The following is a 25,843-nucleotide window of genomic DNA, read 5'->3' on the forward strand; positions in this document are numbered from 1 at the left end:
GAATGAAAGGAAGAAATAAAGATTGAAGTCATCAAATGAGGTGTATCAACAAGTTGGTATCAATGCTTGAAGAAGATATCATAAGAATTCAAGCTTCAAGATGTCAAAACATGAAGTTGAAAGACATGGAATTGCAATCAAGAAGAATGGAAGAAAAAGTGCCAAGAGTGGAACTAAAGATGAAGACTTCAAGACTCAAGATGAAGGCCTTAGGATAGGCCAGTACACTTTGTATAATGTACACTCTTTATATATGCACGCACCTCATGCATTGCATAACATCATATTAGAATGACCTTAGGACATACCTTGAGCAAGTCTGAAAGTCCTTAGGTGGTATGGAACATACTAGGAAAAATGTATTCTAGTAATATTCTGTGAAAACCACAATGACCTGACTCAAGGGCATTTTGGGTAACCTTAAAGTTGGTATCAAGATATTAACCCCTCATGGAAGTTGTAGGAAATCGAGTCAGGATTCCAACGCAACTGATTTCATGTCAATCCGAGGTCGGACCAAAAAGTTATGGGCAAAACACTGACGACTGGTCAGTATGATAGCAGTCAAAACACGAAACAGAGACCAACCGACAACTGCTGGATCGAAGCGGCAACTACCGCTTGATCTCTGTGACCTGTTTTTCCATCAAAGAATGGTAACAGAGACCATCCGGTAACTGCCGGATTTAATCGGAAATTGAACCGCCAGATCAATTCCGGATCAAATGATCCTCATTGACTTAGCCTACAGAGGGCATCCGGCAACTACTGGATGGAAGCGGTAACTGCCGGTTCAGCTCTAAATATCCCCAACGGTTATATAACGGCTATATTTTGAGTCTAATGGCTACTTTCGTATAACTAGACTTGGAAGCGGCAACTGCCAGTTGAGAAAATTTCTATCCGTTAGAAATTATTCTCCTTTCAACTTGGGTGATTTTATTACCCTAATAAAGCCTAGACTCTGCCTATATAAATACCCACACTTGGGTAGTGTTTAATGTACCTCAATAACATTCAATACTACACATCCAAGTGCATCAATTGAGGATTAGAGTGAAGAAAAGGAAGTTATATGGTTGAGTTCTAGTCTTGCTATTTGAGCATATCTTCAAAGAAGAACTCAACTCTCTCTACACAAGTCTTCTCCATTATTTGGCGTTCTACAAGCATTGAGTAGACAACAAGGTGCATTTTTATATATCATTGCATTTCTTTTCATTGCACGCACCACACGAGGTAAACTCGAACCTTTCTATTCCACTTTAAATTTGTTTTTGTCCAAGAGTTGGGTAAACTCTGAATTGGACATTTGGTTTACACAATTGTTCTAGACTGTACTTAGACAAGTGTGTAAGATTCTCATATCCATGAAAAAGATTATAAAGATCTCTCTCTACCTGAAAAGAGATTTGAAAGGACCCTCTCATCCTATAAAGAGATTGTAAGGATTCTCTTATCCGTGAAAAATATTATAAAGGTCTCTCTCTACCTGTAAAGGAGATTTTGTAAAGGATTCTCTTATCCTGGAAAAAGAGTTGTAAAGGTGTTTCCTCCCTACCTATTGTATTGAAAAGGAAGAGCTAGTGGAATACCTTACAAGTGGAACTTTTAGGGAATGGACTAGACTCTGATTGAGTCGAACCACTATAAACCTTGGTGTTGTGTGATTGTGTCTATTTTATTATTCCGCAGTTTTTAATTTACAATCACTTTTGGGAACCATTAATCGAAAATGTTTAAATTCACTAGCATAACCTATTCACCCCCCCTGTAGGTTATCTTTCATTGTTCATTGTTGTCAATATAGTCAACACACTGTCGAAGTGATATATGTTCAGTTAGAGTTAGGAGTCATCACTTTAGAAATATTTTTCAGAAAATACATCAGTTTATAGCTCAATTTTGGGGTCCATGAATTGAATTTCAGTTAAAGGTAATATCATGAGAAATATAATCCATTGCGTTAGCTTCAAGTTGGTGAAAGAATCAAGTCAATCAGAGTTTGAGAGAGAGATGTATGGTCAATTAAGTAGACATCATGTTAAAAAATCAAGTATTAAAAAAAGGCCATAAAAATGGAACGTGTTTTAAATGTGTTTAGAATGGGAATGCTTGAAGTTTGCTGTTTTTTTAAGTATCTTTCGGAAGCATACGGTAAAATATGTTTTAATCAGTAAAAAACAGAAATGCGTTTAAAATGGAGTTTTAAATGCGTTTTTCCTAATAGTGATGTAAGTTGGCAACCGGATGGAATAATTATTTGAAAGAACAAAAGACAATCATATCTTAGTAACTTCAATGCAGTTCAGGGTTCTAGAAAAGATTCTAGATACAAGAACTACAATTATACCAAGATCTATGTAGAATCAATAGGACACAACAGGGACAAAAATTGGATGAACCAAAACTAATAAGGAAGATGGCCAAATCTAGTAATCTGAAAATTGAACCAGAAATAAGGGTTCCATCTGGTGTAGAAATAAATAACAAGTACGAAGAAGAATAGTAGAAGAGAAGAGGTAATCAACAACACCAAAACTCTTGAAGATCTCAAATATCAGATGTAATGCATGTATAAAGACCTTATGAAATGCCTAAATTGACTCATAAAAGGATTAAAGGATTAAAGGATTCCTAATCACTCATACATACTCAATAAAGTAAACAAACTCAAAACAGAACTATTGAAAACTATTAAGTATCATAATCTAACTCAAACATTTAACTACTAATACCGTATGCTAACTTCACCCCCACTTTATGTGGTCATAAATTAGGCCCATTACAATGAAAACCAAAACAATAAAGGCCCAACCTATAATATAACTACCCAAAGGTTAATTTCAGCCCATTGGATTGCCACCAGCACCTTGTAAGCCTCCTTAAACTTGTCCATAGACCTCCATACGAGATAATGTCTAATGTAACCACATCAATTCCTTTGGTGTTGGAAAAAACTTTTCTTGACTATTGTAGAAGAATAGAATCATCACCACTTGATTGGCATCCGTTATCAACCGCCTTGATTTGATCATCCAATGCTCATGAACAAGACAAACAATATTTGACTGTCAAAATTTTGTTGTCAAAGAATTGCTAGGGAAGAACATAATCTAAACTTCCAACTTCTGTGGGGATCTTGACGAGAGATTATTTCTTATTTCTCTTCAATTGGATCTTTGATAAGTTCATCTTCGGTTCCGATCATGGACTACTCTTAAGGGTCTTCATCGTCAAGGGCTTCCTTGATCAATTCATCTTTTGGATCTTCTATGCATTGCTCAACGAGTGAGACAGTTTATCGAAAAAAGTTTCTGTACGATAGTGATGAAATAAGGAGAGAGAGACTCTTAAAAGTCAAACTTGCAAGAGAAGGGAGAAGAGAGAGAGAGAGAGAGAGAGAGAGAGAGAGAGGTATGATTATGTCAAAATTAGACTCCACCTCTCCTATTTATACATTCATATACAGAAACCCTAATACATGTGAAAAGATGAAAATGTCCATTATATACATTGCAAAAGTTTCAGGAAATATATATCAAGTACGCCCAGCTAATCGTTGTTATCAAGGTGGGAAGGTGATGGAGGATGGTCAAAAAACAAGGGGAAAATGACAAGGCGTCGCCTAGGTGACCAAGGCACAAGTCCAAGCTAAGGCACCTCGTCACTTTGATAATTATACAGCTAATAACACCAACACTCCCCCTCAAGCTGGAGTGTACAAATCAAAGCTTTCCAATGATCAAGTGAAAGTGTGCAACACCAGTAGCTTTGGTGAAAATGTCTGCAAGTTGATCATTGGATGGAACAAAATGCGTAGAGATCACTCGTGAACTAATATTCTCATGAACAAAAATGGAAATCTACCTCTATGTGCTTTGTCCTCTCATGAAACATTGGATTTTCTGCAATCTTGTGAGCTTGATTGTTGCAATGAAGAGGCATTAGAGAAGAGATAATGATGCCAAGATCAGGTAATAGAGATTGGAGCCACATTAACTCAAAAGTGTCATAGGCCATCAAGCAATACTCAACTTCAGCAGATGATTGAGCAACTACCGATTGCTTTTTATGCTTCCAAGTTACAAGGTTAACCCCCCTCCCTCCAATAAACATACAGTAGCCAAAGGTAGACCGATGATCATCATAAGCACCAGCCCAATCTCATCACAGTACCCATGAACATCATGGTAACTGTGATTGGCGAACAACCCCTTCCCTAAAGATTGCTTCTAATAATGAAGGACCCGAAGCACAGCATCATAATGATGGACACAATGAGTCTAGATAATTGACTACATATTAAATGTTTGGCCGAGTAACAGTGAGTTACAAAACATTAGGTGGAATTTTAATAGAAGAAGAAATCATAGTTTTTAAGGAGGTAAGGCGACGGAGGCGTTTGAGGGTCTTTCGGAACTCCTTAGCGATAAGGCGAGCATAAAGCGTCGCCTTATTGACTAAAGCATTCCTGTGTAATTTTTTTATAAAACCAATCTATTTGGCTTAAATTCTAGTTGAATCCTATTACTCATATGTTAAATAAATATTAAAGGTTCATATTCATACCAATGTAAGATATTCATCAAGAAAAAAAATCAATAAAGTGAATAAACTAAGTTCATCTTCATCAATCATCAATCATCAATCATATTAACAAATAATATAAATACATAATTATGAAATAAAATTAAAAATATTAAGAAAAGAAGACAAAAAATACAAGTATTTATTATATTTATTTCTATGATGCAAAATGAGTGCCTAAGCCCTAAGGTCATCCACTATATTTCTACTCCTGTCAAAGAAGAATGAAGCTTACCGTTGGCGGAGCAAAATGGCCGCCTGGATCATTGGTTCTTCCTTGTTCCTTGATTCTTTCTCAAAGTTCTTTCTTAAAACCCTTGACAAAATCCAAACGCTGTCGAAAATCCGTATGAACTGATCCTGCACAAGCACAGAAAGCAGAGGCCCAGAGGTATCTCTGGGATTAGTCCTCCAACGCCTAAGTTAGAGATCGGCAGAACAGTTTTTTACAGGAGTAATGGTGTGGGTCTATTTACTTACCTCTCCCCTCCTCTCCGGCTCTCTCTTATAGTGCTTGGAGTTTAGGGTTTCCTTTTGGGATTCCCCCTTAGGTCCGCCTTTTCCCCTTTTTGAGTCCTACTCGGATATGTCCTATCCCCTTCGTGGGGAATATTCTCTTCACGTGGTTAGAATCCTTACGGCCTCTATCAGGTGAGCGGCACATGTCCTTCCCTTGGATACCACGTGTTTTTACCTGACTGGGCAATTAGTTTGGCCGTATCATCAGCCCCCTTACTTCCACTAGGAGGCTCTTCCTATGGGAGTAATCATATCTTTCGTCATTTTCTTTCCCATTCATGTGTCCCTTAGGCCATATTCTTTCGGCCTCGGCTTTCGTGTCACCCGTGACCAAGACCTTCGGTCAAGCCCACTCAGCCCTTACTTGAGCCCCCAACTGAGGTAAGGACCTTCGGTCAGGTTTGCTCGACCTTAGTCGGAGCCCCCAACCGAGGTGGTGATATTCAGTCAGGTTTGCTTGGCCTTAGCCCGAGCCCCCAACCGAGGTGTTGACCTTCGGTCAGGTCAGCTCGGCATAGCCGAAGGCCCCAACCGAGGTAAGGACCTTCGGTCAGGTCAGCTCGGCCTTAGCATGAGCCCCCAATTGAGGTGGTGTCCTTCGGTTAGGTCTGCTCGGCCTTAGCCCGAGCCCCCAACCGAGGTTATGACATTCGGTCAGGTCAGCTCGGCATAGCCGAAGCCCCCAACCGAGGTAAGGACCTTCGGTCAGGTCAGCTCGGCCTTAGCTTGAGGCCCCAATCGAGGTGGTGTCCTTTGGTCAGGTTTGCTTGGCCTTAGTCCGAGCCCCCAATCGAGGTTATGACCTTCGGTCAGGTCAGCTCGGTATAGCCGAAGCCCCCAACCGAGGTAAGGACCTTCGGTCAAGTCAGCTCGGCCTTCGCCTGAGCACCCAACCGAGGTAAGGACCATCAGTAAGGTCAGCTCGGCCTTATCCAGAGCCCCCTATCGAGGTTGTGACCTTCGATAAGGTCAGCTCGGCCTTAGCTGGAGCTCCTAACCGAGGCGGTGTCCTTCGATCAGGTCTGCTCGGCCTTAGCCAGAGCCCAAAACTGGGGTTATGACCTTCGGTCAGGACATCTCAGCATAGCTGAAGCCCCCAATCGAGGTAAGGACCTTCTGTCAGGTCAGCTCGGCCTTTACTTGAGCACCCAACCGAGCTAAGGACCTTTGGTAAGGTCAGCTCGGCCTTAGCCAGAGAGCCCAACCGAGGTAAGGACCTTCAGTCAGGTCAGCTCGGCCTTTGCTTGAGCCCCCTATGGAGGTGGTGACCTTGTGTCAGGTCTGCTCGGCATTTGCCTGAGCTCCCAACCAAGGTAAGGACCTTCGGTTAAGTCCGCTCGGCCTTTGCCTGAGCTCCCAACCGAGGTAAGGACCTTCGGTCAGGTCCACTCGGCCATGGTCTGAGCCCCTGACCGAAGTAAGGACCTTAGGTCAGGTCAGCTCGGTCTTGGCCAGAGCCCCCAACCGAGGTAAAGACCTTCAGTCAGGTCTGCTCGGCCTTTGCCTGAACACCCAACCTAGGTAAGGATTTTCGGTCAGGTCAGCTCAACCTTTGCCTGAGCCCCTTACCAATGTTGTAACCTTTGGTTAGGTCAACTCGGCCTTAGCCGGAGCTCCCAACTGAGGTGGTGTCCTTCGATCAGGTCTGCTCGGCCTTAGCCTGAGCTCCCAATCGAGGTAAGGACCTTCGGTCAAGTCAGCTCGGCCTTAGCCGGAGCCCCCAACCGAGGTGGTGACCTTCGGACAGGTCTGCTCGGCCTTTGCCTGAGCTCCCAACTAAGGTAAGGACCTTCGATTAGGTCCGCTTGGCCTTTGCTTGAGCTCCCGACCGAAGTAAGGACCTTCGGTTAGGTACGCTCGGCCTTTGCCTGAGCCCCCAACCGAGGTGTTGACAGTGGGTCAATTCAGCTCGGCCTTTGCCTGAGCCCCCAACTGAGGTGGTGGCCTTCGGACAGGTCTACTCGGCCTTAGTCTGAGCTCCCAACCGTGGTGACCTTCGGTCAAGTTTGCTCTGCCTTAGCCTGACCTCCCGACCGAAGTAAGGACCTTCGGTCAGGTACGCTCGGCCTTTGCCTGAACACCCAACCAAGGCAAGGACCTTCGGTCAGGTCTGCTCGGCCTTAGCCAGAGCCCTCAACCGAGGTAAGGACCTTCGGTCAAATCAGCTCGGCCTTGGCCTGAGCCCCTACCGAGGTTGTAACCTTTGGTCAGGTTAGCTCGACCTTTGCCGGAGCTCCCAACCGAGGTGGTGACCTTGTGTCAGGTCTGCTCGGCATTTGCCTGAGCTCCCAACCGAGGTGACCTTCGGTCAAGTCCGCTCGGCCTTTGCCTAAGCTCCCAACCGAGGTAAGGACCTTCGGTCAGGTCCACTCGGCTATGGTCTAAGCCTCTGACCGAAGTAAGGACCTTAGGTCAGGTCAGCTCGGCCTTAGCCGGAGCCCCCAACCGAGGTAAAGACCTTCAGTCAGGTCTGCTCGGCCTTTGCCTGAACACCCAACCTAGGTAAGGATTTTCGGTCAGGTCAGCTCGACCTTTGCCTGAGCCCCTTACCGATGTTGTGACCTTTGGTCAGGTCAACTCGGCCTTAGCCGGAGCTCCCAACTGAGGTGGTGTCCTTCGATCAGGTCTACTCGGCTTTAGCCTGAGCCCCCAATCGAGGTAAGAACCTTCAGTCAGGTCAGCTCGGCCTTAGCCGGAGCCCCCAACCGAGGTGGTGACCTTCGGACAGGTCTACTCGGCCTTTGCCTGAGCTCCCAACCGAGGTAAGTACCTTCGATTAGGTCAACTCGGCCTTTGCCGGAGCTCCCGCCGAAGTAAGGACCTTCGGTCAGGTCAGCTCGGCCTTAGCCGGAGAACCCAACCGAGGTGGTGAGTTAGGTCAGGTCAGCTCGGCCTTAGCCCGAGCCCCCAACCGAGGTGTTGACCATGGGTCAGGTCAACTCGGCCTTAGCTCAGAGGCCCCCAACTAAGGTGGTGACTTTCGGACAGGTTTGTTCGGCCTTTGCCTGAGTTCCCAACCAAGGTAAGGGCCTTTGGTTAGGTCCGCTCGGCCTTTGCCTGAGCTCTCGATCGAAGTAAAGACCTTCGGTCAAGTACGCTCGGCCTTTGCCTGAGCCCCCAACCGAGGTGTTGACAATGGGTCAAGTCAGCTCGGCCTTAGCCCAGAGCCCCCAATTGAGGTGGTGACCTATGGACAAGTCTGCTCGGCTTTAGTCTGAGCCCCCAACCGTGGTGACCTTCGGTCAGGTCTGCTCGGCCTTAGCCTGAGCTCCCAACCGAGGTAAGGACCTTTGGTAAGGTTTGCTCGGGCTTAGCCCAGAGCCCCCAACCGAGGTGTTGACCATTGGTCAGGTCAGCTCGGCCTTAGCCCAGAGCTCCCAACCGAGGTGGTGACCTTCGGACAGGTCTGCTCAGCCTTTGCTTGAACTCCCAACCGAGGTAAAGACCTTTGATTAGGTCTGCTCGGCCTTTTCCTGAGCTCCCGACCGAAGTAAGGACCTTCGGTCAGGTACGCTCGGCCTTTTCCTGAGCCCCCAACTGTGGTGACCTTCGGTGAGGTCTACTCGGCCTAAGCCTAAGCCCCCAACCGAGGTGGTGACCTTCGGTCAGGTCTGCTCGGCCTTTGTCTGAGCTCCCAACCGAGGTAGTGACCTTCGGGTCTCTTGTGTATCTTTTGAACTTGGGCCTTCCGTCCCCCTTATAATTTATGCCTTCGGCCTTCTTCGATGAAGGAAACGCCTTTCTTTTAGATTCCTTCGTGCCTTTTTAATATCATCACTGACTGTGCCGAGCTGAGGTGACAGGTTGGTCTAGACTATGACTTATAGCACGGCCTGATGGAGGGCTGAGGTAGTAGCAAGACCTGAGGAGATGCTGAGATTACAGCACGGCCTGAAGATGGCCGAGGTGATAGCACGGCCTGATGAGATGCTGAGATTACAGCACGGCCTGAAGAGGGCCGAGGTGACAATATGGCCTGATGATGGCCGAGGTGAGAGCACGGCCTGATGGTGCCGAGGTGAGGCCTGATGAGGGCCGAGGTGGCAGCACGGCCTAATTGAGGGCTGAGGTGGCAGCACGGCCTAATTGAGGGCCGAGGTAGTAGCACGGCCTGAGAAGATTCTAAGTTTACAACACGGCCTGATGATGGCCGAGGTGGCAGCACGGCCTGAAGGAGGGCCGAGGTGGCGTTATTTTTTTTTGGTTGATTTAACGACAATCAACTCCGAGCACGGATTGTCATAGGGCTTCGACTTCGCAGGTAAGGGTAGGAAAGCCGAGGTAATGCCTACTACTAGGAAGTTGATCATGACTGTTACCTGGCGGTCTCCGGTGCCAGCCCTTACTGGCAACTTAACCGATCCCTCAACTTTGACTGTGGCGTCGAAGAATCCTTGCAACGGGTGTTCAACCTTCTTCATCTTTCTCTCGTCCAGGCCCATCTTCTGGAATGCTTCAAGGAACAGGATATCAGCTGAACTGCCGTTATCCACCAAGATCCTTTTTACTCTGCAATCGGCTATGGTCAAGGAGATTACTAGGGCATCGTCGTGTGGCATGTGCACCCCTTCCAGGTCGCCATCCGAGAAGGAAATAACCGTCCCTGTCTTCGCCTTTTTGTGCGACCATTCAGCCACATACGCGCTTTGTGCATAGGCTTTGCTTTCTTGGCCAAGGTTGAACTTTCTCCAGTGGCTAGGCCTCGACAGATTGTCGCTATAACCCTAGTTGGGCTTTTATGATCTTCCCGAAGGTGATGGTCGGCTTCCTCGGGTGTCCGATCCCTTTACCGTTCCTGATTGCCTTTACGGGCTGGCCGCCTCCTTTTATGGTGGCCTCTACCGTCTCTTTGGCGGTTGTCTCTGCGGTCATTATTGTCATTGGCATCCTCTTCGCGGTCTACGAATCGGCCTAGATACCCTCTTCGGATCATTCCTTCTATTTTCCCCTTCAAGTGCCAACAATCTTCAGTGTCGTGGCCGTGGTCCTTGTGGAAGTGGAAATATTTGTCCATATTGCATTTCTCAAGGTGTCGTCCCATCTTCCCTAGCCACTTCATGGCTCTGGCATCTGGGGAGTCCTTTATCTGCATTAGCACATCCGTTCTTTTCCAGTTCAGGGGCGCGTATTTCTCTAACTTCATCAGTGGATTGGGTGCCCGACCACGTTCGGACTTTCGTCTTTTGCCCTCTTCAGAAGGTTTGTCGTCGCCTCTTGAGATCCTTTTCCTCCCCGTCTTCTCTTCAGCTTCTTCATCGGCTTGAAGGGTTTTTTCTATCTGGATGTACTTATCAAACCAAGCCCTCAACTCGGCTAGGTTCCTTGGTGTAAGCTTCTCCAAAGACCTTTTTAGCTCTTTATCCTTGACGCCTCCCAGCAGGGCCGTGAACTCTTCTTTCGGGTCCAGACCTCTGATCGTGATCTTCTCTTGCTGGAAGCGCTTCATGTAGTTTCACAGCGACTCTCCTTCATGTTGTTTTATGTTGGTCAGGGATTAGCTACTAGAGAATTCCTTCACGAAGAAGTAACTCAAATCGCTGAAGCTGTGGATCGATTTCGTCGACAAGCGGTTATACCATAACCTTGCTGCTCTTCTGAACGTCAAAGGCAGGGCTCGACACATGATGTTTTCCGAGACTCGGTAGAACTGCATCACAACCTTAAGCCTTCTAGATGATCGATGGGGTCTCCAGACCCGTCATCGGTATCATATTTGGGCAAACAAAAATCAATCAGGAGCGAGTCCTTCATGACTTCATCAACTAGAGCAATGTCAATGGTGAAGTCTGGCTCGCGAGTTCCCTTCTGGTTTTTTGCTACCTTCCGGATCTCGTCCTTCAGGTCTAGGATCATCTGCTTTAACCTTGAGTCACGTAACTGTTTGTCCACTTGGCGCGGTTCTTCATGCCTGGCTCCCGTGACGCTGCGCGCTCTTTCTTTGGGTGCGCGGCTTTCCCTCATTGCTCTGTTTCGAGGATTCCAGCCGGATCTTATCGATCCTGAGTTACTCTGGTCCTCGTCTTGCTGTCGCTTTAGCTGGACATGGGAGCCTCGTGCTGCTCCACCGGTCTTATGAGAGAAGGCTTTGGAGAACTCTTTCATTGTCTCGGCCATTCGGTCATACTTCTCTTGAAGGGCTTCGAACTGCTCCCTTGTCACATGTTCCTGCGCCCTAGGAGGGGGTGGAGGATTACCTTCTCCGCGCACCGAATATCCGGCAGAACGTTGGTTCCCCGTGGAACCTTCCCGATCATCGTTTCCCCGTTCTTCGCCGATTTCCGTCAAGGAAGGGAGCCCTCCTGATGGTTCCTCCTTGTCCATGTTTATGCTCGGCGTTGCTCTTGTTTTCTTATGATTGTAGGTTTTCCCCACTATTACTGTCGTTCCCATAGACTGCGCCAATCTGTTGTTGCCAAAAATCTGTATGAGGTAATCCTGCATAAGCACAGAAGGCAGAGGCCCGGAGGTATCTCCAGGATTAGTCCTCCAACGCCCAAGTTAGAGACGAACAGTTTTTGACAGGAGTACTGGTGTGGGTCTATTTACTTACCTCTCTCCTCTCCCCTCCTCTCCGGCTCTCTCTTATAGTGCTTGGGGTTTAGGGTGTTTCCTTTTGGGAGTCCCCCTCGGGTCCGCCTTTTTTCCTTTCTGAGTCCTACTCGGATACGTCCTATTCCCTTCGTGGGGAATATTCTCTTCACGTGGTTTACGTGGTTAGAATCCTTGCGGCCTCTATCAGGTGAGCGGCACATGTCTTTCCCTTGGATACCACGTGTTCTTACCTGACTGGGCAATTAGTTTGGCCGCATCAAGAAGAAATCATAGTTTTTAAGGCGGTAACGCGACGGAGGCGTTTGAGCATCTTTCGGAGCGCCTTAGCGATAAGGCGGGCATAAAGCGTCACCTTATCGACTAAAGCGTTCCTGTGTAATTTTTTTATAAAACTAATCTATTTGGCTCAAATTCTAGTTGAATCCTATTACTCATATGTTAAATAAATATTAAGGTTCATATTCATACCAATGTAAGATATTCATCAAGAAAACAAATCAATTAAGTGAATAATTTAAGTTCATCTTCATCAATCATCAATCATCAATCATATTAACATATAATATAAATACATAATTATGAAATAAAATTATAAATATAAAGAAAAGAAGACATAAAAAATACAAGTATTTATTATACTTATTTCTATGATGCCAAAATGAGTGCCTAAGCCCTAAGGTCATCCACTATATTTCTACTCCCGTCAAAGAAGAATGAAGCTTACTGTTGCCGGAGCAAAATGGTCGCCTGGATCAGTGGTTTTTCCTTGTTCCTTGATTCTTTCTCAAAGCCCTTTTTTAAACCCTTGACAAAATCCAAACGCTGTTTGTGAATTGTGTTTTTGTTTTGTTTGTTTTGGTTATTTTTGGTGGAGTAAAGTTGATCCCATACATCTCAAGTGTTAACAAAATCATACACCTACCAATAAAAAATCTATACTTGGAATCTTCATCAAGTAATTTTAAAATGTGTTTAAAAAAAAAAAAAAAACCCCATAAGGCACTACTTCACATAAGGCGGAGCACTGCCTTACCAGCACCTTAAAAACTATGGAAAAAATTGTAAGAAGACTTTTCAAGGAAGAGGATAGAGCTTCATAAGAAACAAAATGCGCAATTGGATGATGAGTTCTTACCCTTTTTTTTTTTTACTACAATAGGGAGTCATTAGAAGAGAGGATGGGAGCAACACCCGATAACAAAGAGAGAGGATGGTGATCACTCATAGCAGCAGGGACAACAAGGTATCTGCAACACATCATCGCTGAGTATATACCTGGATAGATGGAGGATCTGTAGAACGAACAACAGATGAATCTGAGGGAGATGACATGAAGGAATCAACCAAAACTGGAAGAGGTGAATCTCCAATGGAGGGAGATGGGACAGATTTTCCTTTTGGAGAAAAGAAATTTAGATCTTCAAAGAAAGTGACATCTTTGGACACATGCGTTTTTCTTAAGGATGGACAATAACATCTATATCCCTTTTGAGAGGGAGAATATCCAAGAAAAACACACTTCACCTATTGAGGACCTAATTTGTCATGGTGAGTATCCAACATATTAACAAAGGCCATGCAACAAAACACTTTGGGAGGTAAAGAGAATAATTATTTGAAGGGTTAAGGAGTTATAAGAGTATTTCTCAGCAAGAATAGCAGTAGGCATTCAGTTTATCTTATAGCAACTGTTAGGACATCTCTCCAATATGTGTTAAGAACATCCATCCCCAAAATTAAAGATCGGTTAACCTCAAGAAGGTGATGATTCTTTCTCTCAGATACACCATTTTGTTGAGGTGTTCCAATACAAGAAAATGAATTTCTACCCTATGTTCATCAAAGAAACGATTTAGGCTGCCTTTTTTATATTCTCCTGCCCATAGTATTTAACGCGCTGCTAAGGAGTCGCCTTACTAGCGCCTTGGCGCTGATGAGGTCTAGAGATGATAAGGCAGTGCCCCGCCTTACGTGAAGTGGTGCCTTATAGGGGTTTTTTTTTTTTTTTTTTTAAACATATTTTAAAATTACTTGATGAATATTCCAAATATTGATTTTTTATTGGTAGGTGTATGGTTTTGTTAACACTTGAGATGTATGGGATCAACTTTACTCCACCAAAAATAAACAAAACAAAAACACGATTCACAAACAAGGTTTGGATTTTGTTAAGGGTTTTAAGAGAGGGTTTTGAGAAGGAATCAAGGAACAAGAAAGAACCACTGATCTAAGCGACCATTTTGCTTCGACAGCTGTGAGCTTCATTCTTCTTTGACAGGAGTAGAAGAGCTTTATTCTTCTTTGACAGGAGTAGAAATATAGTGGATGACCTTAGGGCTTAGGCACTCACTTTGGCATCATAGAGGTAAGTATAATAAATACTTGTATTTTTTATGTCTTCTTTTCTTTATATTTATAATTTTGTTTCATAATTACGTATTTATATTATATGTTAATATGTTATGATGATTGATGATTAATGATTGATGAATATGAACTTAGTTTAGTCACTTTATTGATTTGTTTTCTTGATGAATATCTTACATTGGTTTGCATATGAACTGTTAATATTTATTTAACATATGAGTAATAGGATTCACCCATGTGTAATATGAGTACACCCATGTGTGATGCCGATCCGGGTTCCAAAGACTGAAATCGGATCGCTTAGGGCCCACAAGAATGACAAAATAACTCAACTTAATGGTTAAGTGGCAATCTTGTAATTTTAGAAACAACCCAAGCACTAAAAGAGGGGGAAATAAATAATAGGGACAAACTGAAATAGAAAATTAGAAGAGGAGGGGTTTTCTGGGATTACAAAGAGAAGGGGAATAATATGTCACAACTAGGGAACATAGGGGCTTAGTTGTAATAACATGGATTAATTCTATTAAAGCAAAAGAACTTGTTTTCTTCTTCCCGATAGAAACCAGAGCCAAGGCGGTAGGCTAGCATGCTTTGACGGAGAGAACTTCACCAAACCTTGTTAGCTAATCATGAAATTTCAAGTGAAGGCTGAGCACCCAATGCTCTCTTGAATCCAGCAGGTAGGGGCCGCAGAACAACTCACAAAGAGGAGCTATGGCACCTGCAACTCAGAACTAGCAGTAGGTTTTGGTTTAGCTTTGTTGCTAGTCTTGTTCCTCACGACTGGAAAGATCTTTGGGGCTGAAGTGCTAGGGTTCATGTCGCGTCGCATAGGATAGAGGTTCTCATGCCTAAATCTCAGGTTCATCTGAGGGGTATCCAAGGAGATCGATCTCCAGTACTAGGGTTGGAAGTACCGCCCAAAACAGGGTATCCTCAAGTTTGGGAAGTAATCAACAAAGTAATAGGGAAAATATTAGAGAATAGAACATTTCAGAGAAGAGAAGATTTCAGAGAGGGAGGAAGAGGGAATTGGCAACTATGGTTCACACCCAAAATTCTCAATCAAGTTTTAATTCTCCAAAATCTAAATTCTTCTCCATTACATGGCTATATAAAAAGAAAAATAAAAGCATAAAATTGTAAGCTAATTAAAAATGGAAACTAACCTAGATAGCAACTGAAATAAAAATCCAATCTTCCTACTAACTTTACCACACCCTACACTAACAATTAAGGAAAGAAAATCAAACTACTAAATTACTTCCAAAGTTTCCCACGCCTAACTGCATTAACTCTCCTAGTCTTAAAAGAAATCGACTCCGTCGAGTTAGGTCGTGCTCCCAAGATACCTTTGTACATCATTTGCCGATGAGGTGGCACATATCTCAAAGCAGATAACGGAAACATAACTCCAAGAGGAGGGAGAGTAGATTGACATGTCACTGGAGCAGGAGTCAGTCGACGACGTGGCATGTTTGATAATGCATGTGGCATCATTAAATACGTATGACCTCCTTGCTTCACCATGATGGTGTTCCATCCACCATCATAGAGAATGCCTGCATGTCGTTGCCAAGGTTGCCCTAGAAGAATGTCAGTGCGCTAATGGGGTGACCAAGCAAGAAACATAGTATTGTAATGGTCCAAAACTATAGATATACTTGAACTACAATGGCCTCTTCTCAAGCTGTGGGTCCAAAACCTTGCACGTGAATCTTCTTGAAAAGTTACTTCTGTGGAAGGTTGTGTGCTCGAACAAATTCAGCAGAGATTTAGTTTGCTTCTGCCGCAATCATGGTTTAAAGTATCTCCGATATTGATATGATACCCTCTGATACGTATCTTAAATTTAGCCGACCGATACGATACATGAAATTTAAATTTTTAAAATCTTTTCGTATCGATATATATGCTACGATACATACCAATATACACCGATACACCATCGATACGTACTGATACTTTATGAAAAATATAAAATAGAGGTGAAATATACGTTTTGATATGTATTGGTACGTATCGATGAGTATTGGTATGTATCGATCAGTACATATCGGTGAGTATTAGTACGTATCGGTGAGTATTGGTAAGTATCGGTATGTACCGATACAGTGCATTACGGTCATATAATGGCCAAGATGGGTATTTTTCAAAAAACACGATTTTTTAGGGGTTTTTGTTCCAAAGTTGCTGCCAACCATATTTCTCTCTAACTAAAGTAGAAATCAAGGTTGGGAACAAGGATTTTACATTTATGGGACAACTACAAACTTTGAATTTTTAGTGCGATACCCTCAATTTAATGTTTATACATAATACGTGTTATCAATAGCTTTTTTTAATAAAAATTTTATGCAAAAGTATTTAAAAAGGTGCTTCATATCCATTTATATGCGTATCTTTAGCGTATCTTAGCATATCTCCGATATGATATGATACCCTCCGATACGTATCTTAATTTTGGCCGACCGATACGGCGATCGATACCGATACTTTAATCCTTGGGGCCCGCAGTATCAACAGCTGTATGAATATCAGTAGGATCAAAACCGTGTGGGAGAGTACCCTTTTGTCTGAAGAGAGGAGCCTTGTCAGCTAATCTGTTTGGAAAGGATGTAAGACTATTGGAATGAGCTTCTACATCCTCATCATCATCATCATCATCATCATCATCGTCAATATCATCTTCATCGAGGGGTAAGGATATAAAGCAAGATCAACATCATCACTCTTCTCTGTCGATTGCTTCTCTCTTGCATTCACAGAATGAGTCCTATTGGGACACTTGTTGGAGTAGTGACACTTCTTGCCACAACTATGGCATCTGATGTTCTTCACCCAATCACTATCCTTGTTGCACTCTGACATCTTTTCTTCAACTCTGCAAGCTTCAGGCTTATTTTCCTCCATACATGGTGGAGGTCTATAAACTAAAGGAGCCTTGAGCATACTCTTCCAATAAATGGACTTCTCTTCAGGTGTCTTGACATGAGTTGTTGCCACATCAACTGACCTGAAATCAGTGTTAGCCAATTCAAGTTGGATCTCAATACTTAGCTCACTAATATATCGTATCACCTGTTGCTGGTTTGTTTCTTGAAGTCGACACCTTGAAGATAGTTTGTGGAATTCGAGGGTGTAGGTATCCACATCCTTGTTACCTTGTTGCAAATTAAGCAATTTATCGAATGTCACCTTCTCATAATTAAAAGGATCAAATTTCTCAGTCATGATCTGCTTTATGACCTTCCAATTGGTTATGGGTCCAAGTCTTTTGACAAACCTTGCATGCAGTACATCATCCCACCATGAACATGCATACCCAATAAACTTGGTGAGGATGAGTTCACACTTCTTTTCGTTCGGAAGAGATTTATAAGCAAAAATTCTCTCCACTTTGGTAAGCTAGTCAAGGAATTCTTCAGGTCCCTTTTCACCACCGAAAATTACCGAGTAACATCTTGGGGTATAACTGAATCACGTTGTTGCCTATGAGGTGTATCTTAGATCCGTAAGGTATTGAACTAAGGAGGTAGTGTAGAGGATCCTTCTTTAGCTCGCTTGTCGAACCTCTTCATAAAAGTAATCTCTTCCATAAACTTGTCAAACTTGGCTTCAGTCCTCTCATGCCTAGCATCAATATTCTATTGATTCGCACGCAGTACCCGTTGACCCTCAGCTAATTCACAATACAATTTTTGTAGCTCAGCATTTATGACATGACCTGCCATGGCTAGGAAATTGCAGGAAAATTTGCTCTGATACCACTTGACACTTGATGCTGATCCGGGTTCCAAAGATTGAAATCGGACTGCTTAGGGCCCACAAGAATGACATTAACTCAGCTTAATGGTTGAGTGGCAATCTTGTAATTTCAGAAACAACCCAAGCACTAAAAGAGAGGGAAATAAATAATAGGGACAAACTAATATAGAAAATTAGAAGAGGAGGGGTTTTCTGGGATTACAAAGAGAATGGGAATAATGTCACAACTAGGGAAAATAGGGGCTTAGTTGTAATAACAGGGATTAATTCTATTAAAGCAAAAGAAGAACTTGTTTTCTTCTTCCCAATAGAAACCAGAGCCAATGAGGTGGGCCAGTAAGCTTTGACGGAGAGAACTTCATCAAACCTTGTTGGATGATCATGAAACTTCAGGCGAAGGCTGAGCACCTAATGCTCTCTTGAATCTAGCAGGTAGGGGCCACAGAATAACTCACAAAGAGGAGCTATGGCACCTACAACTCAGAACTAGCGGCAGGTTTTGGTTCAGCTTTGTTGCAAGTCTTGTTCCTCACGACTGGAAAGATCTTTGGGGCTGAAGTGCTAGGGTTCAGGTCGCATAGGATAGAGGTTCTCACGCCCTAAATCTCAGGTTCATCTGAGGGGTATCCAGGGAGATCGATCTTGAATATTAGGGCTGGAAGTACCGCCCAGAACAGGGTATTCTCAGGTTTGGGAAGTAATCAGCAAAGAAATAGGGAAAATATTAGAGAAAATAAGAGAAGATTTCAGAGAGGGAGGAAGAGGGACTTGGCAACCATGGTTCACACCCAAAATTCTCAATCAAGTTTTAATTCTCCAAAATCTAAATTCTTCTCCATTACATGGCTATATAAAGAAAAATAAAAGCATAATGTTGGAAGCTAATTAAAAATGGAAACTAACCTAGATAGTAACTGAAATAAAAATCCAATCTTCCTACTAACTTGACCACACCCTACACTAACAATTAAGGAAAGCAAATCAAACCATTAAATTATTTCCAAAGTTTCCCACTCCTAACTGCATCAATGTGGTGCGAGAAAAATCATCAACAAATAAAATGAAATGATGATACCCAAAAAGAGAAGTCATCGGGAAAGGGCCCAAGACATCAGAATGCATTAACTGAAAGATAGAATCAGTTTATTCATGCTTAAAAGGATAGCTAGTTTTACAATGCTTGGACAACTGACACGTTTCACCAGGCAATTGAGAACCTTTGACAAACTCAAGCAACTTGGGGAATAACAAACAAAGAGGACAAACAAACATATGACCTAGGCGTCTATGCCATAACAATACCTGAGCATCAGGTTTATGTACCCCTTTACTCAAGCAAGTAGTGGAAGAGGGTTATTCAAGGATGTAGAGGCCACCCTGCTCACACCCACTACCTATCCTCTTTCCCGTCGTCAGGTTCTGAAAGATACAATAAGATGGGAAAAAGGTTAGGCTACAGTTATGATGCTTGGTAAACTGGCTGACAGAAAATAAATTTGCAGGAAAAGACGGAACATAAATAACAAATGGAAGAGGAAACGATGAGGATAAATGATAATTACCCTTCTCGGTAAACTGAGAAATGGATTCATCGGCAAGTTTAACCACCCAAGAAACAGTAATTTATGAAGAAAACCCCTCATGTTTACCTGTCATATGGTTAATGGCTCCTAAATCTATAGCCCAAGAGCCAGAAGGAACAAATTGGGAATGATTAGCCGATGCATGGGTTGTAAAACCTGAGATGGTGCTACTATCTGGTTTCTCCAGAAAGGCTTTCAAAGACGACAGCTAATTAGACAACTCTTGGATAGCCCGACCACAGGGGTTAATAGAAGCACCACCATCACTGAGCAGAGGCTCCCCCTCGATAGAAACCACATTTGCAGTTCTTGAAATTTGGCTGGTTTCAGTGTGGATAAAGAGTCCAGTAATGATCTTTGGTGTGCCTTCATTTTCCACAATGGCTGCACTTCAAGCAGTTCTTTTCTCTGCGAAGTGACAATGTTGAACTCTGTTCTGAAAAGTTCCTAGTTATATACCGTTATAACCAGCTGCTAAGGCAGACTTGTCTTCTCCATCCCATTTGGACATGGAGGCCCAAGAAGCCTCCCCTCTAATATAACTATAGACACTCCCAAGTGTCGAAAGATTGTCCTTGGCAAGAACTTGAACACACTACAACTCAAAGGCAGAGGGAAGACCTAAAAGGAATTCGAACACACGTTGATGCAGCAGCACTCCGATGGATCGACCCAAGCCTGCTCCAGAACCCGGACCAAGACCTAGATCCAGTTTGGGCTTCAAGTTACTAATTTGGGATTCAAGAATATTAGAATATGCTAAGATTTTATTTTATTTGAGAATATTTATTTTCTTTTATTTTAGGTTATTTTAGGGCAGCTATTAGGTAAGTAGAAATTTTCAGTTGAGTTTTATTTTGTTTCTATTTTACTAGACTTTAGTTTAGAAAGTAGTAAGGATTTTCCATTTGAGATTTTATTTTGATTTAGTCCAAGTAATGCGTGTAACCAAGGAATTAAACAGTTGTTTAATGAAGAAAAAAAAAAAGGTGATTGTGAAACTCCCCCCCCCCTTTGTGTGGCTGTCTTCTTCTCTCCCTCCTCCTCTTCTTCTTCTTCTTCCTCTCTTCCCTGCGACCTCTCTACCTCGTTATCTCCTCTTTACTTCTCTTCTTTCCTCGTTTCTGGTTTGTTCTCCCATCCTCTGTTTCTGGACAGTAACATCAGTCACAAAAGGAAAGCTTGCTGAACCTGTGAATGTTACCGATTGGTTCCGAGCTTTGAGTCGAAGGTAGCCCTTCCCTGGGCGACCAAACCCTTAGAGATTCTTGCCATAATACCATCCCTGTTGAGAGAAGTAAAACCTGCAGCTAGGACAACTACAGGTACCGCCCAGGTCTGGTTCCAGAGGGTTAAGTCTCCCTGGGTTGCTGATTATTGGACCTATTAAAGCATGCATACGGTAGGGCTTTGGAGTAGGAGCCTACACGTGGAATCTCAAGGCCAGCAGGCCAAAGGTGAGGGAGTTCCTCCTATCGTAGTGCTGGTTCTCTGCCTCCCCCATGGCTGAAACTTACAAGGTTGAAGACAACCCTCTCTATCCCACGATTCTTGGTCTTTGTGTTTATTCCTTGCAATTCCCATTGTACCCCTCAAACCCCTCGACTCTTGTCCTTTAGTATTTGTTCTTTTGTGTAAAAGTCCCTCTTTTGTTTTACCTCCTTATTAATGCCCCTTCCATTCCACCTTTATTTACTACTTACCCATGCCCAGTAATTGCTTTATTGACTACCCCTAGTCAATAATGCATAAACCCTTCCATATCCTTATCACTTTAAGGTACATTTAATGAATCGAAAATTCTGTTTTATTTACAGGATTGCCACTTGATTCTATTCATCATCATATTTACTTTTAAGTGGGCCCACATCCACCTGGGTTGGACCTCTTGGGGCCCCCCCCCCCCCCCCCCCCCAAATTACACGTTGTTGCTCCTTTTTTTTTGAGTACCTCCAGATCCATGGAGAGATCCAGAGAGGTTGATGGTGATCCAAATCCTACAACTTCTGTGTGGGATGGCTGAAATAGTCTTCAATATACCTCCCATATGGATCCATAATCACCTGTTCTTGTTGAAGATGATAAATCCAAGCATTGTCATGCCTTTGGGAATAAGTTTTCTTGACCGACTCCCAAATTTCCTTCCCTGTCCTCATGAACAAATAATTCAGCTGATAGTATTATCCATGGAATGAAGTAACCATCCCATCACTGTGAGATTAAGACTCTCCCGCTCATCATATATTGAATCCCTTTCCTTTTGCTAAATTTCACTTTGCCATTGATATAGCCCATCAACCTTCTACTCTCAATAAACATCTTAGTGGATTGAGCCCACTCAAGATAATTTCTTCCATTAAGTTTCACTGTGATGATCATCAACACAAGATTGTAACTTCTGGAGTTTACTATATTTTGACATTGATTTTCAACTCTACTACCATCCATTGATGTAGATTTGGTCTCCATTCCTCAGCTCGAAGGCTTTAGTCGCAAAACATCACAGATATGTTCATAGGCTTCAGAAGAAAATTACAGGCATGATAGAAAGGGACATCGCAAGCTTCATACTATGATCAAGGAGCCAGGTGAAGTCCACTCTAATACCATGATGAATTAACGAGGGAGAGACTCTCAAACCTGCAAGAGGGAAAACTCAAGAAAGAGGAGAGATTGCAAGAGATGGAGAGAAAGGGAGATTTCTCGTGGCCCCTTGTCTCCTTTGGCGCAAGTTTGTGTGGTCCAAGTGACATATCCCTCGTCACAGTTACATTTCCTGGCGGGCCCTCTCCAATTGACATCCAATGTAGTCTTTTCTCATTCACCGATAGATCCAATCTCTCCTTACTTTTTCCATTGGGATCTCAGGAAGATATGGATCATCTCTTTTTTGCTTGCCCTTTTTTTCTTTTATTTGAAAGGGCTCCTGGAAAAATGTTGGCCAAGAAATAAAAGGATTCTTCGATTCGAGAGGGAACGGATTTGGGTGGATATGTCATTTTCTGGTAAATCTCCCTATGACCCTTTAGGTTAGGTAGCATTTGGTGCTGCTATCGACATATTTGGTAAATCTCAGAAAATGGTCCTTCAACTCCATACCTTTCCAGCAAGTTGGTACTTGATCTCCTTTGATATCAAGAGTAAGCTTGTTATGGTCTCTTTTTGTTGTGTAGATTCCCCAAGGAACATGTATATTGTGGTCCTTGGGTTTTTCTCCTCTCCCTTTTGCATCCATTTTTCTCCTCTCATTGAGGAGTGGGTTTTCTTTTTTTATATTTTAGTTCTTTTTTGTTGATTCTCCTCGTATATCCTTTCCCCTTTTTATGAATTTTTTATTCTAAAAAATAAAAAATAAAAAAGATGATACAGGCCCGGCCAACATCATAAAGAAGTCCAACTCAAGGCCTAGCACTTAGGCTTGATCCATAATGCAAAGAAAGCCCATGATTAACATTTCTTAGTCTTTATTATGCAATGTAAATCTTTAATCTCATTCGTAGAAACTCAATTGAAACGTCGGTTGAAATATCTTAGGAACTTTTGGGGTTTGAACTCTTCACAACCTCAGTGGATTTCAACCTCAACTCCTTTGACTCCTCAACTTGTGAGATCAGCTTTGGCATTAAAGCTAGACTTGGAAAGTGTAAAAATCTCACATATGCCATGATTTAACCTTGAAGCTTGCATCAAGGCATGGGAGACTTTAACAACTCAACTAGTTTTCTATTAAGTTTTATTTTCCAATGTATTTTGTGATTGGTCCATGTCACAACTTAGAAGTCTAAGAGATGGTTGTAGTCTCCTAGGTTAAAGGTTGTAGTCCTATATATAGAAGACAAATTTTGAGTTGTAAAAAAAATAGATAATTTTTAATCTAGAATTCTCAAAGTTGCTCCAAGCTTCTTATTGTGAACCTTGAAGAGTTCCTCATATGAAACCAAGTTGAGTTTCACCCATCCTTGAAGAGATTGGGGTTTCAATCAACCTAGAAGAGCTGAGCCTTCAACCTGGAAGAGTTGAAGTCACAACCTCCCAAAATGATCCAGCCTAGAAGAGTTGAACCTATGAGGCTATTGACATTTCCAGTTTCATACCGTGTAAGTCTAGTAACTTGACAGTCATTTTAAATTCTTTTCTACATAGAATCTCAACAATTTCTATTTCACAAACTTTGCAGCCCCGCCTTTTGTCTTTAAGACCAATTTGAATCATCCCTAACAGATATCGGAGCCGAGAGCTATCCCCAAATTACTGGACATAGGTTATTCTGTCTGAGATTGGTTTCTCCTACAAAAGCAAGTACTCTCCCAATCCTTGAGTTTAAGCAACCCCTTGAGGGAGATTTCAGGCCGGGCATGCATTATTGTTGGCCGGGCTTGGATCATGCTCCCCTTGTTTAAAAGAAATTCGTCCTCGAATTCTTGAGCCAACCCAAAATTGTTTGGGTGCCATCGGGATCAAATGTAAGTATTAGGAATTCACCTTGTAGCAAAGCTTTTTACCTAAAATTGTTCTTGAGAAGAAATGGAGCTCCAATAGTTGATGTTGGCACTTTAGTCTCTCCAAGGATTAATGTTGGTGTTGATATTGATGTTGATGTTGATGCAGGTTCATGTGAGATTTTGCAAAGATAAGCAACAAAAACCTTGGTTTTGGAAAGTTTGTTTACTTATGAGGAGAGACAAGCGATACAGAGTCGGTATAAAACATATGGGGTTTGAGCATGGTTCGATTGAGTCGAACTGAACTCGAAACTTGAACTGAGATCTCGACAAGATATTGTTGTTTTTGTTTATCGCCTGTCATCTTGACTCGCTAATTCAAAAAGGTAAAAAAATAGTGAGGACCTTAAACCATGGTGGGATCAACGTATTCTTCTAAAGTTTAAAGGAATGTCTATAGGACTGTCGTAAGATTGGCTATGATGTACAGGGTGGAATGTTGGGTAGTCAAGAAGCGTAACATAGATATGTTGAGTGTTGCAGATATGAGATGTTGAGATGGATGTGCGGCAAACTAGGAGAGAAAGTAAAGAATGACCGGGTTAGAGCTGATTTGGGAGTTGCCCCAATTCAAAAAAAGCTCTGAGAATGTCATTTAAGGTGGTATGGCCATGTTCGAAGGAGGCCTTGGGATGCCCCAGTAAGGAGGAGTGATCAGATCCAGATGGAAGGAGCTAGAAGAGAATGTTCTAGAATGGGTACAAGTACAAGAATACCCTTAATGACTAATTAACTCTTTTACCCATATTACAAAGAGAGAGAGAGAGAGAGAGAGAGAGAGAGAGAGAGAGAGAGAGAGCTGAGTTTGTTTTTGTCTCTTACAGCAACTGCAGTACAGAAGGGAAAGAAAGATGGCAGCCAATCCCGGGGGCTACCCACAAAAAAATGAAATGAGGAGTGTGTACTGTGCCTTGTCCTCAGATAAACGTAGTTAATTTATTAGCATGTACCAACCTGACGTGGAAATGATGTTCAGGCCAATCTGATGATGCAAATGGCAAAAACATGTCCTGGAAAAAGATTCTGTTCTCCAGGAGGTTGCTTATCTAAACACTTCCAGCAGTTTTTGGCTCTAGAATCTAATGTAAAAATGATATGACCATTTATTTAGGACGCTGTAACGCGTACTGATGTGACCCTGGATTTTCCTTGAAAGATCTGAAAGTTTAATTTCGTTGTGTTTTACACTAGGCAGTTTTTTATTTGAAGGTCATAATCTGTTGGTTTGTCAGTTTTTTGTCTTGTGTCAGTATATCTTCAATCTAATTTACTCTTATGGATATTTTGGTCTTATGCAGCTAACACTACGGAGGGTCATGGATACAGCAAACCAAGTCACGAAATCTGGAAAGTTGAATGAATTTTCAATGGTCTTTCTCAATAACATTCTATCATTGCCTCTGGCAATTCTGCTTGTTTTCTTGTTCAACGAAGTGGATTATCTCTCGAACATGTGAGTTTTTTTTCACCCCCCTGCTTTTAGATGCTTGATGATCTTACAATCTTCTTTTTCAAATCTAGGATGATTATGACCTTATGATTCTTCTTTGCATCTTCATAACAGCAGAGAAGGAAATCTGTATGGGCTATGAAAATTTGTTGCAGCATTAGTAATTTTCTTCATTTGAAGTTATTGGACATGACCAAGTAATTATAGTTTTTTCCCCATTACTTTACCTCGTATAGGCTCTCCGTTTGATTGGATTAAATATGTTTTTAATATAAAATGGATACTTAAATTCCCAAATAATATGACAATAAGCATGACTTTACAAAATATAGTAACCAAAAATTTCAAATTAATTCTTCGATTTTTTCATTTTTTTAGAAAGATATATGAAGGAAATTTATTTCACTTTTCAACTACTCTAGAATGTTAGTTATATTCTTTACACTATTGGTCTTTTCCTCTTAAAAGACTAATAAAAATTATTTTAGCCTGACTTTTTTTTTTTTTTT

The 25,843-nt window shown here is 42.4% G+C and overlaps 1 protein-coding gene across 1 annotated transcript in view; it reads left to right on the plus strand.

Annotated features, from left to right (window-relative positions):
- Positions 1-25,551, plus strand: part of LOC122064271 (GDP-mannose transporter GONST1-like) — a 40,351-nt gene extending 14,800 nt beyond the window's left edge. Inside the window, exons 7-8 of the mRNA XM_042627982.1 lie at positions 25,183-25,337; positions 25,449-25,551. Coding sequence (XP_042483916.1) covers positions 25,183-25,337; positions 25,449-25,476 — 183 coding nt within the window. The 3' untranslated portion in view covers positions 25,477-25,551. The remainder of the gene's footprint in view (positions 1-25,182; positions 25,338-25,448) is intronic.
- Positions 25,552-25,843: the final 292 nt, after the last annotated feature.

This window comes from Macadamia integrifolia, unplaced genomic scaffold (assembly GCF_013358625.1).
Source record: "Macadamia integrifolia cultivar HAES 741 unplaced genomic scaffold, SCU_Mint_v3 scaffold1594, whole genome shotgun sequence".
Taxonomy (NCBI): Eukaryota; Viridiplantae; Streptophyta; class Magnoliopsida; order Proteales; family Proteaceae; genus Macadamia; species Macadamia integrifolia.